Source organism: Excalfactoria chinensis, chromosome 2 (genome assembly GCF_039878825.1).
Source record: "Excalfactoria chinensis isolate bCotChi1 chromosome 2, bCotChi1.hap2, whole genome shotgun sequence".
NCBI lineage: Eukaryota > Metazoa > Chordata > Aves > Galliformes > Phasianidae > Excalfactoria > Excalfactoria chinensis.
In genome coordinates, this window is record NC_092826.1 from 65,236,108 (window position 1) to 65,262,467 (window position 26,360).

General features: G+C 38.7%; 1 protein-coding gene across 1 annotated transcript in view; it reads left to right on the forward strand.

Moving 5' to 3' along the window:
• Positions 1–26,251, forward strand: part of DDC (dopa decarboxylase) — a 52,542-nt gene extending 26,291 nt beyond the window's left edge. Inside the window, exons 9-16 of the mRNA XM_072329337.1 lie at positions 91–157; positions 2,692–2,786; positions 4,556–4,623; positions 8,447–8,523; positions 12,127–12,146; positions 12,835–12,933; positions 19,298–19,399; positions 23,628–26,251. Of these exons, the coding sequence (XP_072185438.1) occupies positions 91–157; positions 2,692–2,786; positions 4,556–4,623; positions 8,447–8,523; positions 12,127–12,146; positions 12,835–12,933; positions 19,298–19,399; positions 23,628–23,843 (744 nt within the window). The 3' untranslated portion in view covers positions 23,844–26,251. The remainder of the gene's footprint in view (positions 1–90; positions 158–2,691; positions 2,787–4,555; positions 4,624–8,446; positions 8,524–12,126; positions 12,147–12,834; positions 12,934–19,297; positions 19,400–23,627) is intronic.
• The last annotated feature ends 109 nt before the right edge of the window (positions 26,252–26,360 follow it).

The following is a 26,360-nucleotide window of genomic DNA, read 5'->3' on the forward strand; positions in this document are numbered from 1 at the left end:
CTGACTTGATAATTTTTTTTTGCCGAGACACTTAATTTTTTGCCTCTTTTTTTTTTTTTTTTTTCTTCTTCTCTTTTTTTGGCTCCGCAGTTCTGTGCAACACTTGGAACCACACCTTGCTGCTCCTTTGACAAACTGCTAGAACTGGGTCCTATTTGTAAGTCTTTTATCTGCTGCTACTTTCTAAAATTGCAGATACCGGTTTTAAGCTATGCTGAGTCATTTCCAGGGTATTGTGCAGTGTCACTGCCTGAATTCAGTAAAGCTACTTACAGATGAGTCTTTAAGTTACGGTTTTATGGTTTTCTTTCTAATGTTAGATCAAACAGTCACAGACCACTAAAGAGGACTGAAGACATTGCCTCAAGGTTTTTGAAGGATCATTTTGGAATGCTTTCAATGAAAACACGCTGCATTTTAGTTTGTAACATTTCTTCTTCAGGCCTTTCTACCTACCAAAAGTGGCTAGAGCAATGGAGAAGATCACAGAAAAGCTGACCTCTAAATCTCCTCTATGCCCAAAGTTTTGTTTCTGTTTGGTTCTAATGACTACAAAAGGCAGGGAAATTATGCACAAAAATTCATATGTATTCGTAGTCCCTCCTTTTTTCTATGCTATTTCCTTCTTGCAAGAAGACAGGACAAGTTGCTAGGGTGCTGAATACAGTGGACAAGCCATGGACTCTTCCTAAGTTTTTCTGTGTTAATGATCTGCTATGGCAAGCTTTGATCTGCAGAGAGGCTTGGTCAAAAGAATACGCTTACTGGCTGATGAAAATTTGACAGAATTGCATCATATATATTCCACTGTATCTTTAGAGCAGGCTATTTATAGGCATGGAACTTTGATCTTTTGTTCATTTATTCAAGCAGAATCTAAAATAGAGTTTAGGTGGTGGTGATGTGCTTTAAGTTCCCTGCTTCTCAGCTCAACCCCCAAGACTCAGTGTTCTAGTTCTCCTTTCTGAAAAAGTTTTCTAGTAGTCTGCTTAGCAGCTTGAAATTATTTTGCTCTTCAGATGATTCCTACAGACCTGACCTAGTAAAACGGTAGCACAAATACTCCTTGGGATAGCAACTAAGTGTGACTGCTTCACCAAGCACTCTCAGTCTTCCTGCTTATGCAATGGAGTCCAGCGGGTTTATGTACTAATCACATCATAAGTCTTAAACTAGCATTTTATTTCTTTTTGTGTAGAGGAATCTTCTTGTTAATACAAATGACCGGAAGCCCTATAAAATAAAGGCAGTGTCTCAAACCAAATACAGCCAAAAATAAATAATTACATGAACTTTGAGCATTTTTTCAAATAAGTCTACCTTAGAATGGTCTAGGGTGGAAGGGGCCTTAAAGACCACCCAGTTCTAACTCCCATATTGTGGGCACGGGCACTTTCCACCAGCTCAGGCTGCCCAGGGTCCCATCCAGCATGGCCTTGAACACCTCCCACAGCTTCACTGTGCAGGTGTGCCAGGGCTTCACTGCCATCTGAATGAAGAATTTCCTCCTAACATCTGACCTAAAATCTCCCTTTTAGTTTGAAACTATTCCCATGTGTCTTATCACTATCGATACATTTGAAAAGTCAGTCTCCTCATAAGCCTCCTGAAAGGCTGCAATGAGACCTCTCTTGGGCCTTCTCCAGGCTAAACAGGCCCAGCTCCCCAGCCTCTCTTTGTGGATGAAGTGTTTCAGTCACCTAACCATATTTATGGCCCTGCTGGAAATGCTCCAACAGCTCCATTCTGGCACTTGGGTCCAAGATCTGGATGTAGTACTCCCTGATGAATGCAGAGTAGAGGGGAAAGATGACGATTACCTCCCTCACCCTGCTGGCCACCTCTCTTTTGATGATGAAAAGAATAATGTTATGCAAAATGTAGTTTGCAAGAATACAAATTCCTGCATATCCTTGGTGTCCCACTGCAGATCTGAGTGTATGTACGTTGTATGTACAAATATGCATTAGAATTTGTTTGTGAGCAGTGTTAAGATTTTATGTGGGCTTCAGTCAGCATTTCATGGACTAGTGTGTTTACAGTGTGAATTAATACAGAGGATTAATAGCACAGTGTGATTTTATAATTGCAGAAAATACATGAGCTACTCAAATGCTGAAGTATTTCTGTATTTTGAGTAATCAAAACTGGTCTTTTTAGTACTTGCTCTTGAATAAATGTATCAGTCCTCAAAATGAGTAGTTTGTTTCACATGGTTCAAAAGCCTCTATGTGCACATACCAGTATGTGAAAAAAACCTGTTTAAAAATGTGTTTATATGTGACTTATGGGTTAAAAGCAGAGAGCACAGCTAGAACTCCAGCTCCTCTTGCTAATACGGTGTTATTACCATAGGAGTGAATAACTACATCTTTAGATATGTATTTTAAAGTATTTAATGGTACTTCCATTAAAATTGTTTAATATTTTATGCTGCTCAATTGTAATAAGAAAAACGTAAATACGTAGGGACTTTGCTGCTCTAGAAGAAATGGAAAGGAATAATAACATTATGCATACATCTTAATGTACTAATGGAAACCCAAATGGTAGCAACGTTTCATGTCTTAAGCTTAAATTGGGAAAATACTGACATCAAAGAAAATCTCTCAAGAACTTTGTTTCATACATTTAAATCTTCTGCTTCATTTATTTTCCATTCAATTCTTCATGGTTTGTTTTTTTTTTTAGGTAATAAGGAAAATATCTGGATGCATATTGATGCAGCCTATGCTGGGAGTGCATTCATCTGTCCTGAATTCAGGCATTTTTTAAATGGAGTGGAGGTGAAGTGTTTTTTAAGCCACCTATTAAAACCTTGCTCTTCTATAGAATCTTTCCATTAAAAAAAACATCCAATTGTAATGGCTTTTCTAGAATCTCAAAGTATTCTGCACTTCAACTTACACTATAAATCCCTGCATATTTATTACCTTACTTACTTACATTTATGTATTTCTGGTTTATTCTGGAAGTATGCAAATCATGACAGCATGTGAAAGTCACTCAAGAATGGCAAATACTAGTTAACCAAATACCCTCAAAAAAGCACATCTGTAACACGCTAATTCTATATTTAATAATAATAATAATAAATTAGTATGCTCATTATACCTGATTTTTGCTTGCATCCTGAGAATCAAGTAGAAGACAACAACAAGTAGCTGTATCTCAAAAAGAGAGAGTTTAATAACCAAGAGAGTGAAATGAAACACTCTCCCAGCAGCTCTTGTGTTCCTTTCCCCCCCATCCCCCCCAACTTGCTGAGCTATTTGGCATTCAGTTGCTTAGATAAGGATACTTCAATTTCCTGCTGCTCCCCTCAGACAGTCAGATAAGTCCTTGTCTTCTATGTCAGTGGAGAAAATATTGCTGTTTGGTGAAGGCAGAAGTTTAAACACAGCACAGATAGGTAGTGACTAATAAAGAAGAGGAGGGAACCCCACCCCCAAGCAAATAAAGCATTTCTTTCTCTCTCTTTTTTATCAGCAAATGAAACTTGTTGTAATATCCTGTGGGAGGATATATTTTAACTTATTGTTATTGGTTCCTGAAGGAAATGAAACAGCATCCCTTGTCTGGTCCAGCATTTGCCATAAAAGTAAATATTTAACAATCACAGATAGGTTTCTTGCCTTGTGCAATGCAGGGAGATAGATCAGTACCCAGAAAGATAGATAATCTCTTATGAGATAAACTGTTAATTGCTTACAAGTGACAAGGAAAGTTCCCAGAAGCAAATGAGAATGAACAATGCTACATGGATCAATCAGACCCTGGTGCTTCCAGGCCCCCATCTCTCCTTACATTTGACAGTTGATTGCCTCTGCCTTTCTTAACATATAGCCTACAGAAGAAGCTTTTCCACATTATGTCAATCTTACTTATCTGAGTTTCCTCTGATGATGCATCAAGTAAAACTGGCCTTTCCCATCATTTATATAATGGATTGTGAATACTTGTTTGTTCTGTGTAGGCTTTTTCTTTCAGCTTTAGAAGATGATTTCCACTAAAAGAAAATACTTTGGTCCTAGAAAAATAAGTAATTTTCTAAACATTTGTAATTTGATGGTTAAACATGACTCACAGTTTCTAAACAAAATATATCATTCATCTCTACCTGTATTTTGTGTTTTATCTGTTAAATAATCTTGGAAATAGAAAACTAGTGAATCATTTTTGAAATTTGATATGAATCGCAGCAACTACTGCTGACTATATTTATGTTTATTATGTGAGAAATTATTTAGTTTATACTGAAATATGTACTGCTGCATACCATGCGTATCTGAAAGGTGTAACTGTTAGCAGGTTCTCCAAGTTCTGATGATAACAGTAGTTTAACTGCAAAATAAATCTAAATTCAATTCCCAAAATGAAATGAAGATGTAACTGCAATAGTTAATAAGTAAGGTGGTATCAGTATGAATGTTACCTGTAAAGCCCCTGTTCAGGGATGCATTCATAGTTTAGGTATATTCAGATAATTTGATTAAGTTATAGCATTGGCATTTTCTCTTTCATAATGAATTTTTCTTTATTTATCTGTTCTCAGTTTGCAGATTCATTTAACTTTAATCCCCACAAATGGCTCCTAGTGAATTTTGACTGCTCTGCTATGTGGTAAGTATTATAAAAAAAGGAAATATTACGAGACAAAAACCACATGTTAATTTAATCCACCTTTCTAGTAATGGATGTCTATTTAAATTTCTGTATTGGAAAGAGCTGTGGATGGCTTTAACTCTTGTAATTTACAACATTCTCTATTTCATATAATCCGAATTTGTAACAAGTACAATTTAGAAGAGGACTGAGCTCTGCATAGTGCTGTAGAGTTGGTGAAATCCCTAAAAGTTGGCAGATTCATACTTGCTCTATTCTGCAGCCATTTAACACAGGGATGTCCAACCTTTTTCTTTCTTGGACTGCACTGAGTAAAGAAGTATTGTTTTGGGCTGCATATAAAATGTATAGTATATCTAAAGTATCTAAGTCACAAAACTTCTTATTTTATCATATTAAAAAAAATAAATAAAAAGAGGGCAACAAAACATAAAACTAGAGGGATATGTGGCCTTGGTTTTGTGAAACTAACACATCAGACTGGTTCAGTCTGTAGTTCATCCTTAAAAATAGTTGTTCACAAATGTATCTACTGCCAAAAGGCATTGACATGAATAAGGTGTGGTAGTGAAGTGAGGGTTATTCTTCTCTTGTAAGAGAGGTCTTATAAAAGTCTAGTAAAGAGATACAATCATTTTTTCTTTGAGGCAAGTGTCTGATTGCAAGTCTATATATTACATTTCTTCTGCAGTGTATGTGCTAACTTATTAAACTATTTTATGAAATAACCCAAGCCCAGGTGTAATAATTAAATAAGAAAACTTATGTGTCTGCTTAAAAAGAAAATATATAATTTCAGAGGCACACACACAAGTAGGTTGAAATAACATTTCTGACTATCACTGTTTAACTTGCCAAGCAGGACAAGCACACGTGATGTGTGACATTACACTGATTTTACTGTGTGCGTGGTAGAAGTAAGAGATGGAGTTAGCACTTCACTGCTCCCTCCCCTCCACCGAGTTCCATTGTCAACTATACAGTCTGTGCTGTGTTTAACTCAGGCTCCAGATTATAAATCCCTCATAACTAGCTGTCCATACAAAAACAGGAAAAAGAAGGAACTCCTTTGCCAATTTCTCCCATCTTTTCCTGTTATTTGGAGAGATCGGTAGCAAAGTAGCCACTCTCAGAAATGACAAAATTTATCATCATTCTCTTTAATGTTTGCAGGATGATTAGGAGCCAGTGTATTGTCCCTATGAGTTAAATTTCTTATTAATTCCACTTTCACCTAAACCCCGGGGATCTATGTTATCACTTTTTACCTAGTTTTTCAGGAAAACAAGATATATACAAACATACTGAAATTCCCATTTCAGGAGATTTTAGCTTTTCTCTGACAAATCTTAGACTTCAGATGTAAGGGAGTGTACTTTTGAATAAGGGATGAAGGAGCCTGATAAGAAGAAATAAATGTGATAGTTACATAGTCCTTTCAGGATCCATGGGAAGTATTAACGATGATTTTTTAACAATACAGAAAGAGTTCAATAAATGACTTGTCAAAGTCAAATTGAACTGAATTCTGCTGAAGGTTCTAATTCACCCAGACATGCTTAGCGGTTTCATCACTTTCTCCAATGACCACATTTCTTCTTGCAAGTTGATTAAGAAAATCCAGCCACTAGATCTGTAATGTAATTAACTTAACTACTTGGTGCACTATGAAGCACTGATGTAATCTGGGATTTGGAGGTCATTTCATTATCAGTCTTTTGCAGAATATTCTGAAACTTCTTGATATACAGAAAAAAAAATAGTTTAATATAGTGTCTCTTAGAAGGATGTGTTCTTTATATTTATATATTGAGGTCTTATAAAAACTCTGCTTTGAAACTACCAGGCTGTTTTGTCTGGCCTGTTTAGTTGGTGCTCTGGAATACTGTAAAAGAAGAAATGTCTTCTTTCAGAGAGAGTAAAAGTAATCCTTTTACAAAAGGCTTGTTAATTTTGCTTTTCTATTGCTCTTTTCAGGGTTTAAAAGTTAACTTTGTTCAGAAAGTTTGTTTCGTGCTTAAAGACAGGTGCTAATAGGAAATGTTCTTCTATAAGTGGGAGCAAAATGTTCTTGCTGACTTGTAATATTAAGCTATCTCTGCTTTTTTTTTTTTTTTATCTATTAAAATTGTAAACATCATTAAAATGTACAGAGTAGAATGAGGCTGCTAAAAGCTTCCAATGTGCAGTCCAAATTGTTTCCTTTTCACAGATTTTCATTGCTTTATCCACTATAACTTTCACTATGTATTTCATATGATGCGTACTTAATACATGAATTTTATGCCATTGAAAATAGATCTTCATAGCCTAAATGTAAAATTTATGAAAAAAAATCTTTGAAATATATGTTTAGGCTCCTTCAGTCAATCTTGGGTATTTGCAAAGAAAGTAAAGAGCACCATTTCTCTCTGTTACCAGACCACACAAGCACTTACTGCGAAGAAGGTTAAACACAAAGGGTGAAATCTAGACAGGGTGTATAGAGGCACAGTTCAACTGATTCATATACGTCTATGTCCAAGCTTTGGATTTATTTTAGTAATCCTATTAGATAGTTTTTTACGGTTGCCAGATTATGACCTGCAAGGTCTCAACTGGAACAGCCACCGTCTTTTAAAAATGCAGGAACATCACAAAGATCACTAATGCCACTTTAATAGCAATCCACACATCAATCCACACTTGATCGGGATGTTAATATCTTCTAACTGAACAGATATTCCTGCATAGTTGTTATCTGTTCCATTGTTTAGCACAGCATATTAAAGGAGAAGGAGTGAATCTCTCAGAATACAACTAATAATATTTTTTTTGTATAACTTGGGTGTATTGCCTATGGAATGAGCTGCACAAATATATCAAAGTAATCAGACACGTGAAATAAATACAATAGAGCAATATAGAGATTTTTTTTTTTCAATATTTAACCTAATTAAAATTACTTTTAGACAGTAGTTTACTTCTTTATGTATGTGTGTGTGTATACATAATCAAAAATATTCTGAATGTCTTTTACTATTTTTTAAATGAGCATAAACTTACGTATCTTCAGCTAGGTTCTTCCCATACCTGAAGTCAAGGTAACTTCGGTACCTTCCTTACTCTTAAAGTGAGATGAAGGTAGAAAAAATGACAAAAGGTTATTACTTTTGCTCTTTAGAGTACCCCCACATTGAAATAACTATTGCTTGCTTTGTGAAATATTAATAGGCCTAATGGAATTACCTAGTGGTTTTTCCTTTTTTGATTTCTAGTTCTTTCTGCCTGCCTTTGTAGAGGTGAGTCAGTCTTATACATGCAGTGCTTCCTGCTGGTGAAATTGAGCTTATTTTCTCTCTGAGTTGGCTACACCATGTCAGTGGTTGCAGCATGGGAAGACAGTGGCCAGCATCCCCAGAGCCCCAGCACTGCTCCGCGTGATGTCTGGGAAGCGACAGCTCTTCCCACACTGCTTTGTACTGCAGTAATTTGCAGGCAACTTCTGTTGACTGCAAACATGAACATTGCTTTAACTAGTCTCACATTCTGGTGTGATTGTCTATCACCATAAAAAGATCCTCTGCGTCTGTTTCTTATCTGTTTTTAAACATGTAGTTATGCAGTCACGCTGCCCGTTCCTGCTGAGCCTTACACTTACTGCTTGTAAGTACAGTACTGATATTGCTGTGAAAAAGTACTGAAAATGGCACAGGCTGTGCTCAGGAAATATGCCAGTTTAAACACATTTAGTTTTAAAATCTAATGCTTTAAATTTTAATTCTTATATTTCTCTCTCTCTCTCTTTTTTTTTTTTTTTTTTTTTCTTCCTTTGATGCAGGGTGAAAAAAAGATCAGATTTAATCGGTGCTTTTAAATTGGAACCTCTTTACCTGCAGCATGACCACCAGGAGTCTGGTAATTTTATTGATAAATACAGTTACCATGCACACTGATATTTAACATTATAAAAATGGTTTAAGATGACAGCTGAAATTCTTAAAACCAGCTAAGTTGTTTAGCAGCCTATTTCCATATTCAAAATGCCTTAGGAAGTGAAGTTTATTGAAGTGCAAACACATCTAGTGTGATTTTAGTTTGTAGAAAAAACAACCGAGGGAAAGCCATGTCATGAGACATTGTATTAATCATTTTATATTCGGATTTCCTCCACTCCAAATTTACCACTGAATTTTTTTGCTAGCTATGGATTCAAGTTCTGATTCGTATTTTCAAATACTCATGTCAGGAGCAAACATTCCCTGAAAATGGAAAGAAAGGATGAGCTGTGTTTGGTTATCTGTGCTGTCTCCTGTGATAGCTGTCTTAGACACTGTCCTGTTGCACTCATGTTCTTAAATTGATTGTAGCAAAGGAGGTAAGTGCGCTCATGTTCTTAATTGTTCTTATTGGTCTTGTACGAAATTCTCACAAAAACTCCTCCTGGAGTGCTCACAAAGAAGGTATAGAACTTAGACCCTGTACAAAGCTCCTTTACAGATTAAGTGTTGCTCCTTGCACATACCTAGTAGCTGCAAAGTGGCATTAACCATCCTGAAGGTCGGACTGTGCACATTCAGTTGGTAAGTGATTAATTGTGAAGGTCAGAGCAGTGTAGTGTCAGTAAGTGATTGACAAGTTCATTCATAAAATGGTAGGGGTTGGAAGGGGCCTCTGGAAATCATTGAGTCTAAGCAGGTTTCCTACAGTGGGTTGCACAGGAAGACATCCAAGCAGGTTTTGACTATCTCCAGAGAAGGAGGTACAACCTCTCTAGGCAGCCTCTACCAGTGCTGTGTCAACCCTCAAAGTCAACTTTCTCAAGAAAGTGAATCTTTTCCTGATAAAAGATCTGACCCTCCCCTGATGCGGTTCCATGCCGTTCCTTCAGGTCCTGTTGCTGCCAACAGGGATGGCATCATCTCCCCCTTGTGAGGAGCTGTAGACCACAGTGAGGCCTCTCCATTTAATTAATACCACCTAGAAATCCACTGTTCACAAAAATCTATACCTGTGCCCCAATTCTGACCTGTCAGAGCTTTTGCATTTGATACCTATTTCTACATTTTGTTTTTCTGCATTTCCAGGCAGTGCAATTATGGAACAGAGCAATAAGCAGGAAAATGTAAGAACTCTGAAGCTGAGGTTCACCCACCAAAGGCTAGAATTATTAAGAAAAAAAATGTGCTCTTTTTATTTATTATTTTTTTTTTAACTTTTCAAAGTGAAAAGTGCTAATTATCGCAAATATTCTTGTCACTAGCTTTTAATTAATGTATAAGAAAAATGTTTCTTTTGAGAAAAATATCCGAAGTTAATTAAGGTGAAAATATATTCTTGTGAAAATTGACAGCACTGATACAAGCATATGAGGGCTTCCCCAGGTTAACTAACAACAAAAGAAAATGAAACCTTTCTTAGTTGGCCTAAAAACTTAATCTCTCAGGTGGATGAAAGGTTATCCAGTCTTTGCACTGCATTCCCTAGCTGTGTTAGTATTTCATTAGATCTGGACATAAAGATTCTAAGTAGATCAGCTGATCATTAGCAGTCAAGCGATGCTAGTATTTTCTCTGCTCTATTCCTATTTGCTGACAGTTTTCCAAAGATCTGGACAGCTTTCCAAATGCCAACACCTCCAGTTGAACTGTCAAATCCCATCCACACATATGCCTTCAGTCAAAATGTTCAGAGTTTCAAGGCTGTTACTGTCACTGTTGATCCCTGCATGATTTATGGGATGTCAGTGCTCCCAGAAGTAAGATTTGTCTAATGGAGGATCTTGTTTTCTGAGTATGTCTCAGGTCCAAGAATTCCCATCGTGGTCTACAAGGCAAATGGAGTAGCATTTTTGAATTCACTCATCTCTCACTCAGGAATTTAAATGAGCGGAAAAATATATCTATCTGTGAGCAATTAGTCTTAATAACCATATGGCAATTATGTGTGCCCTCGAGAGGAAAGTCTTTATTTTGTCATTAATTATAATTTTATGTGATTTGCATCATCCCACCAGGAAGATTATACTAGCTTGCCTGGGAGCCCAGGATATAGGTCAAATCCTAATGGCAGTGTAAGAATAGTGAGCTCCATACTCTATTGTAAAAGCTGCATGTGCTCCCACAATGCAGTTCCTCCTGGTTAAATACAGATGCAAGGCTAAGGCTTGTAATCAAAGACTGATCATTGACTGCATTCTGCTTCACAGCTTGTGAAAGGCGTTGTTGTGGATCATTAGACATAGCCCCTTGCAGCAGCGTAGGATTATTTATCTATCACCAGTTGCTTTACTGTCTTTGCTACCAGCCTTGCAGCTATCAAATAAAAATGGCTGTGACAGTGCAGAGCATGAATGTTATCAGATTACCCTGTTACTGAGCTGAGACCGCCATGATAATTCTTTGAAGTCCGGAATCAGGATAACGATTGTTCCTTCTTTTCCCCCTTTTTAGATGATAACATAGGAACATGCTAAAAAACCAAATGGCTGTGTGTTTCAGGGAGGAAGGATCATGAGTTTTGGCTGCATGCATGTGAGAATCTTGGCAAGAGAGATTGAAACACAGGAAATTAAGTCTTTTATTTACTTGTTTGTTTGTTTAAAGTGTCTTAGGAAATGGGAAGGCTGGGAATTACAGAAATGATGTAGACTGGTTAATTCATAAGCCACAGTTCTATTTAGTACCTGGGAGCACTTAGACGGAGCTTTTCCAGGGAATTTAAGTACATACGTTCCCGTGAAGCTTATACTCCACTGTAGAAAAATAAAGCAGAATAAAAAAGCTAAGCAGATGCTTCCACATGCTCCTAAAGGAGTGCTTTAAGATTTTAGGTCAATTTAATTTTTGTCACTGGCTTACTGCAAGTAGTCCAGCTTTACCGCAAAAATAGCCTAATTACCCGATTCAAGCAAAGATAGAAGCATCTTGACTCTGTGCACTCATATAAAAGACAACAAATAATGCCTACTGCTGCCTCCTTGGACTGCTCTTAGGCTTGGTCATGCTGTGTTTGTATAAGGCTTTTTTCAGTACATGAAATAAAAAGCCATAAACATAAAGAGTATTCTCCAAACAGGAAGAGAGTTAAATCCCTGAGTCATATTTGCCAGTCACTTATTACACGTGCTGAAGAAAGAGCAACAAATGCATGAATGGGCGTAAAAGGTTGTCGGGAATGCTTTATATTGAAAAGCATCAGTTTGGGGATTCTACAGACCAAAATTAATAAAAGCTGCTTTATCTACTACTTCTTTCCCTTACAAAGGGAAAATAAACACAATCCTGAGTCTGTGATCCCTGTGGGAGCTTAAGTCCTAACGAAAAGGAAAAGCGTTTCATTTATAAGTGGTATATTCTGACTAGCCAAGGAGTGCTGTGTATTACCAATTGATGCTGGTGATGCTTGTTTGTAGAAAGCATCCAGAATAGCTAAAAAACTGCATGCTCAATGGTACTAGAGTGACTGTAGGCTTTGGCTGTTATGATGAAGCAATGCAATTATTTTCTCTTTAACTTTCAGGCCTTGTAACAGATTACCGGGTAAGTGCATCAATATAATCACTAACATTACTGCTTGTATACACTGATGCGTCCAGGGATTTTGTTTTCCATTGCTTTCATAAACTTCAAAACCTTGCCTTCCTTTTCAGGATGCATTCAGCTTGCTAAATCTTTAATGTTACTGAAGCAGAAACTTAAAATTCTCCTTTTGGAAAAAAATAACAAACACAAAAAACCACACCATGTTTAAAGGCTGGATGTGTCTTGTATATGTGATATTTTAAGGTTTAATCAGTAAAAAGAAATTGCCTTAAGATAATATTTACAATGCACTTTTTAACCTTGACAATAGAAAATGTTTTGTTTTGAAATAGAAAACAGGCCAGTCATACCAGATGCTGGCCCCACAGCTGCAAGCCCATACTTTCTTTTTCCAAAGCCATTGAGGAGAATTCAGAATGCAAATGGACAAATTGGTTTGGCTTGTGACCCCTTCATTCTGCCAACAACCTTCTTTTCTACTTCTCATTTGAGTGATTTGAGTATTAAACAGTCATAGTAGGGCACGAGCCAAAACCATCCATTTCTGTTATTACTGGGCCCACCCCTAGCCATGGCCTCTAGAATCTGAAATAGGTTGCATTTAGAAGTCATCACAGCATATACAATTTCTGTAGTATCACTGCAAGGCTGGCTTCTAATGTGGATGCCTCCTGCTTGCCCACAGCACTGGCAGATCCCCCTGGGGAGGAGGTTCCGCTCCCTGAAGCTCTGGTTCGTGCTGAGGATGTATGGGGTCACGGGACTGCAGGAATACATCCGCAAGGTAACTGCAGTGTGTTTTCTTGGGTGCCCTGCATGGGATAGCAGGGGAAAATGAACTTTGTCCATACCTGTTTTCTAAAACTTCTGTATTCATCAGAAAGCAGTGGCTTTAGGAGAGCTCAGGTAAGTAGGTGTTCGTTCACCCTGATTCTATGTGATGGCAGGATCAAAACTGTCACCTGTTTTGTATTAATCTTTAGAGAATACAAGTGTCAGAAGTGTTGAAACTTACACAGTGCAGCATTATAAGTCCCTCTCAAATTAAGCCAGAGTATATTGATGGTTGTTTGGGGCGGGGGGAAAAAAAGCATGAAAACAGACATTATCTCTTTATGTTATGAATGGGCATGCATTGATTGCATATTTAGATTATGATTAAGGTCATTGGGCTGCATTCATGATACAGGAACTTATAGGGCATGTTTGCCTATCCTTAAAGTGATAATTTCTGCTGGTTCTGTTTCCTGTTTAAAGTGCATTTAAACAAACAAACAAAGAAACAAAGCCCATGATGTGTACAATTTATTGTTTGTTAGCATTGCTGTGAATAAGTACTAAGTTTAGTCTTGGTTTAGACCTGGCACCAGTCTAAATCATATATGTACTTCCTTTGTGGCAGTAAAATCAAATTCAAGCATGCTTTTCCTTTTTATGAAGTTTGGGGAAACTTCTAATGAGAGGAGCTCTATGACTTGGCTGTAAATATTTACAAAAATATCCATTAGCTGAGAATCTGGTCTCATGTACCAAACTCTCTGCAGACACACATTCCTTTCTGTTGTGGTACTAAACAGATTAAGCCCTAAGAAAAGCTTCTCCTGCCATTGTAAAATAGCTGCATGAAGATGTCTTTTCCAATTTGGGAAGGTTCTGAGATGGAGAGTGTCCTCATTTTTATTACACTCTATTTTTCAACTGACTCTACAGTGACTTAAATTATATTTTTATTTCTAATAAGGTTGTCAGAAGTAAATTTTGACAGCAGTGGCAAGGCTGATGTTCTGTTGTCCTTGTGGCAACCTGATACATGCCTTCCGATGAAAAACTGATGTATAGTTTGTTACTGCTTTACCAGACTGCCAATACAGTTCCTAGTGCTTTATTCTCTCAGCTTAGATTTTTGGAGACTGCAGTTATTTCAGCGTGATGCCAAGTTTTTAAGTACAGCTAAATCTCCCCCAGGGAAAACAGGATTGGAAGCCCCTTGTTAATTATATGGCCTTGATCAGGCACATTTCTGCAATTTAATATGGACATTCAACAAGAAGCTTTGCAGTTTTCTCATTCCCTGGCTGCCCAGATGAAAAGTGCTTGTCTATCTTAGCTGTTTTCATATTTTCTATGACAACACAGTTCAGGAAGGAAAAGCAAATCAATCCTTCCTTAAAAATACTGACTGCAAAGTGGGAACCATCATATGATCCCTTATTTGTGGAGATAATCAGAAAGCTAGATTTCCAAGGCCTTGTTGAACTGAGTGTGTGTTTAATGTTTTTTTTATGGATGAAAGTGTTCCTCTCTATATAGAGGGAAAAAAAGTTATCAACTTACAAAGTAGTAAGGGTAACTGAGGGCTGAATTTGAGCCATTGCAAATATCTATCAAACTGGAGCCATTAAGTGCATTTCTCCTCACCCCCCTTGATGAACTCTTATTAAATTCAGTGCATTTCAAAGCAGCTAGCATGAGATCCAGGCTGCAATGGCAGGAGCTGGTACTGCAGCCTTCAAGTGGAGAATAGAGTCAAACTGGGGAGTGGGAGGTTCTATCTGATGTGTCCCAAGGAACTAGCCATGCAAACAGAATCAGGCAGAAAATCGGTTTCTTGGGCTGATATGTGGGGTATGGGATGCCTATTTGGGATGTTACCACTCACTTGTGCAGCAGGTATTTCCCATACATCAACGTTAGTGTGTGTAGGCCACATTGTGCCTGTTCACCCCATACAATTGCAGCTAGACCATGACTGTTCAGGTGTATGACTGGGCATCATTAAGAGATTGGGGACCAAGCATTTCAGTTCCTTTCTGGATTTATATAAATCTCAGTGTGAATGCTGTGATTGCCTAGCAAAAATGACACCTCAGCTCCTCAGTCACAGAGCGCTCGGAAGATTTATCCAGTGTCTACAGACTTCTAGTCAGTCTTACTTTGCACAGACAGGTTGTACTTACAAAATGATTTGAGATTTTCAATGGTGGTGAGCCACAACATGATATAGAGGGAAGAAACACTGCATGTCCTTAAGAAGCCACCATATTAGCAGTGTGATTAGTGAGATTCTATACAGAAGATCAAAGATGTGCAACTACATTCAATTTATTTTTATTTTTTAATTTTTTTAAATATAAACTGTCATGCAAAACTCTTTTTTTCTTCATCAGTAATTAAGTCTAGGAAAAAAAAGGTGTTTGTTACATTGCTGCCATAAATGTCTGCATCAAAATGACTGGATAAGCTCTGCAACCTGGCATTTGTTTGTACTGAGACAGGCATTTAGGAAACAAAATATTTGTAAGAGATGAGAATGAGTGACTTTGATTTAGATACAGTAACTTGTTTTGTTTTCCAGACCTTCCAGTTATGCACTTTCTTCCCAGAAAACATGTAATATTAACCTGTCGTAAAGAATAGATTTTAAAGCAGCGGCAAAGGGAGTAATTTCTGATGGATATGGGGAGAGAAAAACATGAATTTTGGTGGGAAGCCCACAGCTATGGAGGAGATGTAAACAGGGCAAAAGCAACAGTAAAAGTCTGATTCCAAACAATCAGTATAGATGTGAAACCCAAACAGCCCATTTGTAAATGGCATGTTATAGACTTCTTGACCATATATTATGCCTTTGTCCTTTTAAGTCATCTCAGATTTTTCAGAAGTCATCTGAAAAATGTAGACATTAACATTTTTGTAGGTAATGCCCACGAACATTCTGAGTCAGATAAGCACTGTAGGCCAGAAGAAATCGGTTTACCACCTTCTCCTCTTCTCACCAGTGAAAATGAACTCTATTAACATTGTACAGCAGAGACCAAGAAACTGACACCATACAGAGCAGTAATGCCAGAGAGCAAACTACGGCTGGGGAGTGGCACAGCCCAAGTGGCTGTTCAAAGGACACTTTCTGCAACATTTGGAGAGTTGTAGTGAGATGTGAGCTTAAGCAAGCACAGGAGTGAAATCTAGGAAGAAAACTGTCAGTGTTATGCAGGTATTTGTACTTGCTGTGGTGCTTCTAAGAAACTCCCTTGAAACAGAAACTGTTTTAGTTCTGGAAGGATTGGACCTACAGTGAATTCTCAACTGAAATACCTGAAATGCTGAAGCCCACACGTGTTTATAAGTATCCCATCCCTGGAGGTATTCAAGGCCAGGCTGGATGTGGCTCTGGGCAGCCTAGTCTGGTGGTTGGTGACTTTGCACATAGCAGGGGGGGTTGAAACTATGTGATCTTTGTGATCCTTTTCAACCCAGGCCATTCTATGATAATACAGATCTCCTGTATGTACTGCACCTTAATATCACGCAAAGTTACTCTTCCCATTAGTGATTATGTAAGGCATTTTCCCTAATCCCGATTAGGCACGAGTGGGTTGCTTTTCTTTTCCTATCTCACTGCAAAAAGGCAATAGTTATTTACCAGAGGTAGTGAGACACAGAAATCCCTTGCAAGCTTCAATGTTTCCATCTGTTAAATGTCAACGTGGAGAGAAGTGCCGGTGTTCAGCTCCTACATACTGACATTTTTCACTAACACAATACATATAATTCCACGTTAGGAACCCATGTGATAAAGGGCTTTTCCAAATGACATTACTAGAAACAGTATGTGAGTTGGTTGGTGTACATACGTTTTTGTTGGGGGGGGGAGTTCAAAATATACAACAAGGTAGAATACTTTTTAAAGGTTAAATGAAGCTTGAACATCAACTTTAAATAAATGGTGCTAAGGGTGAAACATGGTGATCATGTCAAAACCAAGTGCATTTGGAGGGTTACAGTCACCATGGATTAGGCCTGCTTTGTACACATTCAGAAGAAATCTAAAAACAGCTAGTCAGTTCTTTAAACAAGAACTGATTTTCATAGTTTACTTGCACATCTTGAAAAGCAGGAGCACTTAAACCATGTGTGTGTGCCCCTGTGAGCTATTACCATTCCCTTGTCAAGAACGGGGTACAGCTTTTTGAGTTGCAGAGAGGTAGATGTGGCACCTACAAGCCCTTTGGTTTCTCCAGGCTTAGTAATGTTTAACTTTATTGAACTTATTTATGTTTAGTGTCAATAATCTTTGTAAGAGCAATTCAGGTTAAGAGCTTACAGTTCAAAGGTGCAGGGTCTTGGATCACTCTGTTAAGCAAAACCGCACAGGTGAATCTTGTTGGTTTCAGCTTTCACTATTTTCCCATCCTCTAAAAATCGAATACACTTGGTGCCCCCCAGTGGCTTTCACAGTTATTGCTACTTCTTACAGCTTGCTGTGGATACAATTATTTGCTTCCATATATGAATACAAAATTCCTAGAATGTTGATTTGTGTTTTACTGAATAGTCCGTATTTTCCTCTGATTTTATTTCTTGAAAAATCCCTTAATGTAAAACAAAATAAAATAGAAAGGACAGAAATATCTGTACAGCATCTGTAGTCTCCTTGTAAAAACTACTTGCTGTAAGCCAAACCTTACACTATTGTTGTATTCAGCTACCACCAGGCAGATATGCATTAAATTCACTTGGTGGTTTCACTCAGCTAAACAGCTGTGAAATTATCGTCATCATCATATCATAGTATCATAGTATCGTGCGAGTTGGAAGGGACCTTAGAGATATGTCATATCTGTCATATTGAACAGAAATTTCTTATGATCTTGATTTCCAAGACTCGGTATCTGCAGTGTGGAATTCTGCAGAGCTGTGTCAAAGGCATAATTTGTCCAATGCTATAGAAATGAAGGAAGAAGGAGATAGTGATTGTTACAGCCTTTGTGTATATTGCATATATGCTTCCCATGCATTTATACATACAAATGTATGGATGTATGCTGTGGTCAAATATCACAGTTGTAAAAGCATGCTATTTATGTTAGCAAAACATTCATCGCCTTGGAAAGGATTGGGCATGCTATTGTTCTTGCTCCTGACTCAGAGCGCTCAGTCTAATTTTAGAGGGAGGTAAAAGATGGATGCAACATACAGCAGAGGAAGTGGTAACAGCAGTGGGACTGGCTGGTTGCAAGGGGTATCGGCATCCCAGTCAGAGCACCTTCAGTCAGTGTTCTTATTCCACAGAAACGATTTTATTTCTATTTCAAGAAATAAACATTAGGAAAAGATGTTAGATCTGGTGTTTAATTTTTGTTTTGTTTGTTTGTTTGTTTATAGGAAAGCCGTGATAATTTTTTATGTAGATCAGCTACTGCACACACACACACACACAAATTCTAGTAGCCAGGTGCTTTTGTTATTTTCTCTTTTTGGATAGCAAGCATGAAATTGATGACAGCCTGTTAGAGGGGGCTGAATACGGTACTGCAGGTACCTGATGTGAATGTGGGGTCTTTTGTTCAAAGTGCTTTTGTATTCATTTTCTGTTTGGGAGGAAGCAAAATCTGTAGTATACGTTTACAAACTACACTGAGTAAAATTAGAACTTCCTTGCTGGTTGTTAGTATGCCCAATGGTTTGTTTTTTTTTTCCCTATTTGTTTCATTTTGGAAGAGCATCAGGCTTTGTACGTTTTGGAATAATAGCTCTAGCTTGGTGTCCGATGTAACTGTTAACCAGGCTGAGCTGTGCTGTCTGTTTCCTTTAGTTTACTGCCACCACTGTTCTTTTCAACAAGACCTGAGCACCCAGGCCAGAAAGAGCAAGCAAGTTATCCTCCTCACAGTTATTCTCATGTTAAGTGAGCTATTCTAAAAAGCCCATCTGTCCATCTTGTTGTCCACTGGAGTTGCGGTCATTTTCTCTATATAAATCCAAGCATCGTCTCCTTTCCTCTTTTCAGACTCTGCAGCCAGTTCCAGCCAACACTGAGAATGTCAGAAAATGCAAAACAGAATTCTTGCAAATATTTGCTGTTAATATGGCATCCTGAAAGATATAAAAGGGTGCCGAAATGTTTCATTAAGAAACGGGCCTGTACTCCCTAAGATAAACTGAGCAACCAATATTGTTACAACTCAGTGTGGTCACAGGCAGTCATAAATGTGATATAAGCTCACATAAACAGATGGCAGTGTGTGAATATCATCACCTATTAGAAGAGGGAAATGAAGAAAGAGATTAAGGATGGAAGCCATTTAGCAAATCATTCCTTTTAACCAATCAAATTTATACAATATTGACACTCTTTTTCTTCTCAGCATGTCAGGCTGTCGCACCAGTTTGAACATTTAGTCCTTCAGGATGAAAGATTTGAGATCTGCGCTGAGGTTGTCTTGGGACTAGTCTGCTTTCGACTGAAGGTAAGGCAGCTGAGACTTCCGAGTTCTGTCATGTTTTATAGCAATACAGTCACCTGCAGTAGAATACAGTCTTTGTAGTTAATGCAGTTAATTATTTTTTAAAGCAAGCAGGGAGAATTCATGTATGTAAAAGAGGATTAAAGAAAGAAGCCCTAGACATTTTTCTTAAAATGAAAATTAAGCACATGCAAGAAATTTAAGCATAACAGAGTACGGAAATCTACATTCAAGACAAACAAGTGATCTTAGTCTACCCAGTCATACTAAATAGCTGTTGTATTCTGTGCTCGATGGACTTTGTTTTAGGTGGTAGTTTTTATATATGTCCCAAGGCATTTATTTATGACATGCCTATGTGTCCATTAGATTCTTTTATTGATTTTACATGTGTGTATATTTAATACACAATTTTATGTATGTATAACGTCTTTCATGGATGAAGACAGTAATAAAGGGTTTTTTGTTGTTGTTCTTCTCTTTAAAGAAAACATCAGACTTTAAAAGGAGATCAATGTCTTGTTTTAGATAAGGAACTTGTTTAATAAAAGAGCCTGCAGCTAAAGCCTTTGTAAAGGGCTGTGTTGTGACCCCGAATCTGAACACCAGACAATAAGAAAAATGGCACTGGTGTTTTCTGTTTTTCATGTTTTTTAGTTTAGGTCTCTAAATGAGCTTTTGGCTTTTCTGAAAGCCCAGAAGCACATCTTGGCACCTTCTAGGTAGTGTGATATTACCCCTTTTCACAAATTCTTTTCTCAGTCATTCAGTTGCCCTAGTTACTACTGTTTGATGGTTTAAACAAATCTGTAACAATAAGGCAGTGGTAAATCAGGAAATGTAATAGGAAAATGGTTTCATCTGAATTTATGGTGTTCAAAGTAGAAGAAGAAAAAATGGTCTGCTACGAGGGGATCAGACATACTAAATAATGTGGGGTTGTTCTAATAAATGGAAATGTGAATCTATCTTATTTCATAATGAGAACTTTTCACATTTGTTGAGGAATAGCTTTTGTGGCACATACTGCTCAATTACAAGAGGTTGGCTGGAGGCTGCTCTCTGACTTGGTCAAGCAAACACCAGTTTTGCAAATTCAGAGTCAGCTTTCAGTGCTCTGTGTTTAGCTTAAAGAAACAGTTGGTCCTGGTGAAACAGAGATCAGTCATACAGGAATTGTCATAGTATCATAGTATTGTGCGAGTTGGAAGGGACCTTAGAGATCATCGAGTCCAACTCCCGGGATTCGAGCCCTCTGTGTAGCAGAGCGGCACTTCTACCCCCTGCTCCACAGGGGGGATTCGAACCCGGGCCCCCTGGTGTTGCAAACGATCAGATCGATGGTTCATCCATATCTGGTCAACTGTGCTAGGTGCTCCATAGGAAGAAAACAGGTCCACAAGGAAAGACAAACAAGTGAAGGTAAATACTGGATACCTAGCTAATAAACTTCCAGGCAAGTTGTAGAACAAAGGCATGATTCTTCTGAAATCTAATGCTGAAAGAACAGTGTTCCCATCACTTGTCTTCCCTGTACAAAAAAAAAAAGACAACCCTAAAAACAACCCAAACCCAACCTACATGTAGTTTTTATATAGTTAGAGTAATGCTGAGGGACAGGAAACTTCACCTGTAATGCTGCACAGCTGTATAAGTAACAGCAACATTTTTCCTTCCTTTGTTCTCGATGAAATTTTTTTCATTTCTTAGTGCTTTTTTTTTTTTTTCTTCCTATGCTGAAGAGAGATGCAGTAATAATCTATGACTTTCATATTATAACTGTTTCATCAAATGTCAGAGAAGGATTCCAAGTATCATGCCAAAGGGTTAATTTTTGGCCTTCTTGTCATGTCTGTAGATGAATACAAGCCAAGCTAGTCATTTCTCCAAGGGAGTGAGAATACTGGCTTATTAAAACTGACAGACTCGATCAGAGCTGGCTTCTTGTTTCTCAAAGCTCTGGGAGATGATTTGTCACTGCTAACTTCAATTTGATGTGACATCTGAGTGTCACAGCAGGCCCTGGGTGCAGCTGTGAGAACAGAACAGAAGAAAGATACAGAAATCTTTCTCCTTCTTCCTCTTACCCCTGCCAAGGGCATAAACATCATATTACCGCTTGTATTGCTTAAAAGTTAGCACTGGGTATTTCATATTATAAGCACGGATCATCATTTTAACGATGAATTACTTTCACTAAGAAAGTAGAAAATAATTGTCACCAGTGACTGACCCATGGCAGACAGGGGGGGACGCAGGGACACATTGATGTTGGTCCATTTCTTAAGTAGGAACGTCCATGATACTCTAAGAAAAACTGAGTGAATATCTCCTAAGTCATGATAAGTCTCACCTAAATTCCCTAAAAGCTTATGCTAAGTCAGAACAAGGCTTTGACTTGGGTTCAGTTCCGACTGTAATATGATCCAAAAGCATGCAAAGAATTCAGTTGTCCTTACTGCCAGCGGGAACCCATGTCTCTCCTATGCTTTTTCTTTTGGAGAAGGCTAAGAAGGGAAAGTCACAACTCTGTAGATTTGAGATAACATTTTCTAATGGAGATATTTTCATGATGAACCATTGCTGCTACAGTGAAAAAAAAACAACCACTAAACCTGTACTATTTTGCATGTTGCAGATGAATTAGTTCTTTTGTTGCTCCAGTACTACAATGGTCAGTAAGGGAACACTGGAACTCCCAGCATCTCTTGCAATTCTGTGTCACCAGCAGTGTAATGGAAAGAGCAACGGCAGCACACTAGCTAAGATACTTCTCTAAAGAGTAAAATTATAGTGCTAGAGATCAACACAGTATATCTTACGTTATTATGGCAAGCTGACAGCAAATCTGAAGGCATCAGGCTGTTGATATAAAAAATTAGACATATGGGTTCCTTTAACGTAGGTAATAAAGACTGCCAGGGATATGCAGTCATCATTTCAACCTGTGTTGCTAAATCAGAACCAAAATCCCAACATGCTGCTGTCATTGTTTTCATTTAAAACAATCAGATTTTGAAAAATCTGATGACATCTTTCGCTTTATTCTTAAATGCTGGTGAAGATAACTAAGATTACCATTAATTCAACATCAAGTGAACCCGTAAAAGAATTAGTACTCTTCTATGTAGTCCTGTTTCCTTTAGGGCTTGGTACTGGAAGCATACCGCTGTTCTGAAGAAAATCCTCACATTCAGTAGTTGAGTAGAAGAAGAATTAAACACAACAGAAGGAGATAAGATTCAATACTGCATGCATGTAGAGTCACTCTGACCTTCTACAGGCTATTTAGCACCTATACCTTTGTGTCCCTGAATTCATAAGAAGAATGGTTGCTGCCAGTGGGAGGAGGGTTAGCTTACGATATTTCTGAATTCAAGTAGGAAACACTCTGAAGCATTCTGTGAAGGACACTTCCCATAGAACCTTAAGCAAATACATTTTTTAGGGTGCTTTCTTAAGAGATGACCCAAATGTTGGTTCCTTGATTTAACTTATGCCAGGGATTCATTACCTTAGTTATTATGTAACTAAGAACAAGATTTATGTCTTCATACTCCAGAGACTCCCTAAAGGCAGTCACACTAAAGTGAAGACTGAGAGATTTGTTTTACAAATGTTGATAGAGTTCATGGCAAAACTGCCTTGCATTTTTGTTTAAGTTCTTTACTATGAGAGTGGTGAGGTGCTGGAACAGGCTGCCTAGAGAGGTTATGGATGCCCCGTCCCTGGAGGTGTTTAAGGCCAGGTTGGATAGGGCCCTGGGCAGCCTGGTCTAGTATTAGATATGGAGGTTGGTGGCCCTGCCTGTGGTGCAGGGTTTGGAGATTCACGATAATTGAGGTCCCTTCCAACATAAGCTATTCTATCATTCTATGATTCTATGAATTAGATCTAAGAAAACTGTAATGAAATTGATGCAATAATCAATTATTTTAAATGAAGCTACCTAGCTCATGACCTTAAGTCATGAAAAAGAAGCCAGCTATTGCACATGCCATAGACTGAACACAGCTTCTAAACCAGAGTTAATCCACGAATCTCTTTGTGGCTGAAAAATGATCTCCGGAGCCAGCAACGTTTTATATAATCCTTTGATGGCAAAGCATTATACAGATGAGAAAGTGGCTAGATGTTACTGGTGACAGTTAGGCTTGGCTGCTTGGTGGGATTTACATATTCCAGATTTCTGAAATTCATTACCTTATCTGTTGAATTACAATGATTTCAGGGCTCAAATGAACTAAATAAGGCACTTCTTAAGAGCATAAATGAAGCCAAGAAGATTCATCTGGTCCCATGCCACCTGCGAGAAAAGTTTGTGCTACGCTTTGCTATTTGTTCCCGCACGGTGGAATCCACCCACGTCAAGTTTGCCTGGCAGCACATCTCACAGCTGGCGACCGAGCTCCTGAAAACATGGGAACAAAACCACCACCAGCAGTAACAGTGGTGAGGTAGCAGCAGGGAGGAGGTAATTAGCTGGTTTTCTCTGTGTTGCCAAGTTTAATTTTAGGGGCAGGTGGGAAAGTCGAGTTATGAGGGGAAAAAAATCCAAAGCTGTTGCTACATAGCCCAGCTGCAGTAGCAAACTCGTTGCCAGCAAGTTGTGTTCTAACCTTAGTGATTCACTCTCTGCACTGCATTTTCATCTTGCCTGTTTCCAGAAGGGACATATTCATGGCATCTCGAGCTGTCATTTCTTTGCTGTTAGTTATCAAGGGCATTCATTGATCCCAGCAATGGAAACAGAGGGTTAGTATTCCCTCTACTGCTGACAGCACAAAAACTCTCCAGAGATGAAAAGGTGAGGTGTTGTCACCAAATAATTTAACATTGTTATGAATTTGGGAAAAAGAAAAGGTTGTAGGAAGCTTAGTCACCTGGTTATAACACTGTTTGGGTCCTATCTAAGCAGGCAAGCACAAATGTAATGAGCTGGGTCACTAACACGCCATGACACACTTGCTGCTGTATTTTTGCAAATGGAGTTAGAACTTCAAGATTCCTTTCATTATACAGCCAAAGTGGGGGAGTAAATGCTCGCTGCCCTTATGGCAGGCTCTCTCTCCTTAAAAATTTCCTTCTAAGACAGTGATTTTGTCAAATCTCAGCAAATAGTTTATGCTGCTTATTGGTTTTCACTTCAATCATCCATACTGATTCTCCGTCTTCAGAGTTCTGTCAAAATCCACGTGCTACCTGATGTTCTACATTTTCAACTCAGTTGCTGTAAGCAGTAACTACTTCAACATAATCTGTAGGCTATGTTGTGTGAAATAGAGTTGTGACATCGTTTGACGGCTACCACTCCGCTTGTTTCATTGCTTAATAAAGAAATATTTGTCAAAATGAAATGTGTACCAGGAACAGCTGGCATGGCATGCAGACTGCTCCTGGCCACGTTTTGTGGCATCCCAAGGAGGTGGGGGGTGGGAGCAGAGGGTGGCGTTGGTCTCTGCTCACCAATAGCAGGATGCACAGAACAGCACAAATCTGCACCTAAGGAGAGTCAGATTGGACTTGAAAAATTCCATAATGGGTGGTCAAATACTGGAACAGGCTTCCTAGAGGGGTGGCTGATGCCCTGTACCTGTCAGCATTCAGTGCCATTTGCACAGTACCCCCAATAGGGTGCTTTAATTTTGGTGAGCCCTGAAGCGATCAGACTGTTGGCTTATTATGTGATCTCTGAAAGTCCCTTCCACCTGACCTATTCTAATACCCACAGAACTGCATTTCCTCACGGCCAACACAATACAGGAATCTGAATTTCACAGTTCTCAGTTTTCCTTCTGAAATCTGGGGATGATTTGAAGCTGCAGTCAGTGAAGGCCTTTTTAGCAGCCAGTCTCCCATTCCCTCTTTCCCCTGTGTGATAATTGCTTTGCAGAACATTAATGTTTAGTCATCTGAAATAATAATAATCTGGGCTATGTAATCAACTCGAGAACAAAATGGTTAAAAAGAATGTTTCTGAAAGAAGGACCTTTCTGCTGTTTGAGTTCTGTAGCTTTGCAATGTATTTGTAAGTGAAATGACTTTTGGTGGGGAAAACGCAGTATTAATGAATAGCTAATATGTCAACCTTTATCTCCGCTCCTTGTGTTCAAAAGCTAATGCAGTCTGTGCTGATTGATGCTGTTAAAAATAAACACAGAATCTCAGAAAAGCACTTCTTTAGGAGAATAAACACCTCTCAGAGAATGCAGTGCAGCTACTGAAGGAGGGAAAAACGTCACTTTTCAGTGAGCGTGGAGATCCTTCAGCAACAACAACAACAAAGAGTGGAAGGCTACAACATGCTCCTCATCGTGGCAGATGATGTTTTATTCCTGATGGTGAGATACTGAAAATAGGTCTTTATGAAGGGCGTTGCTGATATGCTTAGCATGAGGGGTAGTGGCTGTAAGTTGCCCGGGGAGGTGGTGGAGTCACCGTCTCTGGAGGTGTTCAGTAAATGAGTGCATGTGGCACTGAGGGACATGGTCAGTGGGCATGGTGGGATGGGCTGGTGGTTGGACTGGATGACCTTAGGGGTCTTTTCCAACCTCGATGATTCCATGACTCTCTGTGAAACCCTACCACAGGCTGCACTGATATTGTTACGTCCAGTTTCACCTTGCTTTTGTGTGTCAGATTGTGCCCGTGGTTGGTTGTCACTGCTGTCACTGTGTCCGTCACATAACCGCGGGGTGCTGGTCTGTAAGTGACATCTGTGTAACCCAAGTGGAAAAGTCATCTGATGTTTGGTGCTTTTGTGAGCCGTGCGGTTCTGTTCCAGTCTGTCCGAACTCTGTCAAACCAACACGTCTGTTTTATGAGCAGCACTAATAAATGTAAAGCAAACCACAGCCGTTGTCCGTCTCTGCTGTTAGCCAAACCTCTCCCATTGCGCCCATCCTACTGTAAGGGGCACCGTCTCCGCAGATCACTCCGACTTTCACCATCAGTGCCGTTTAAC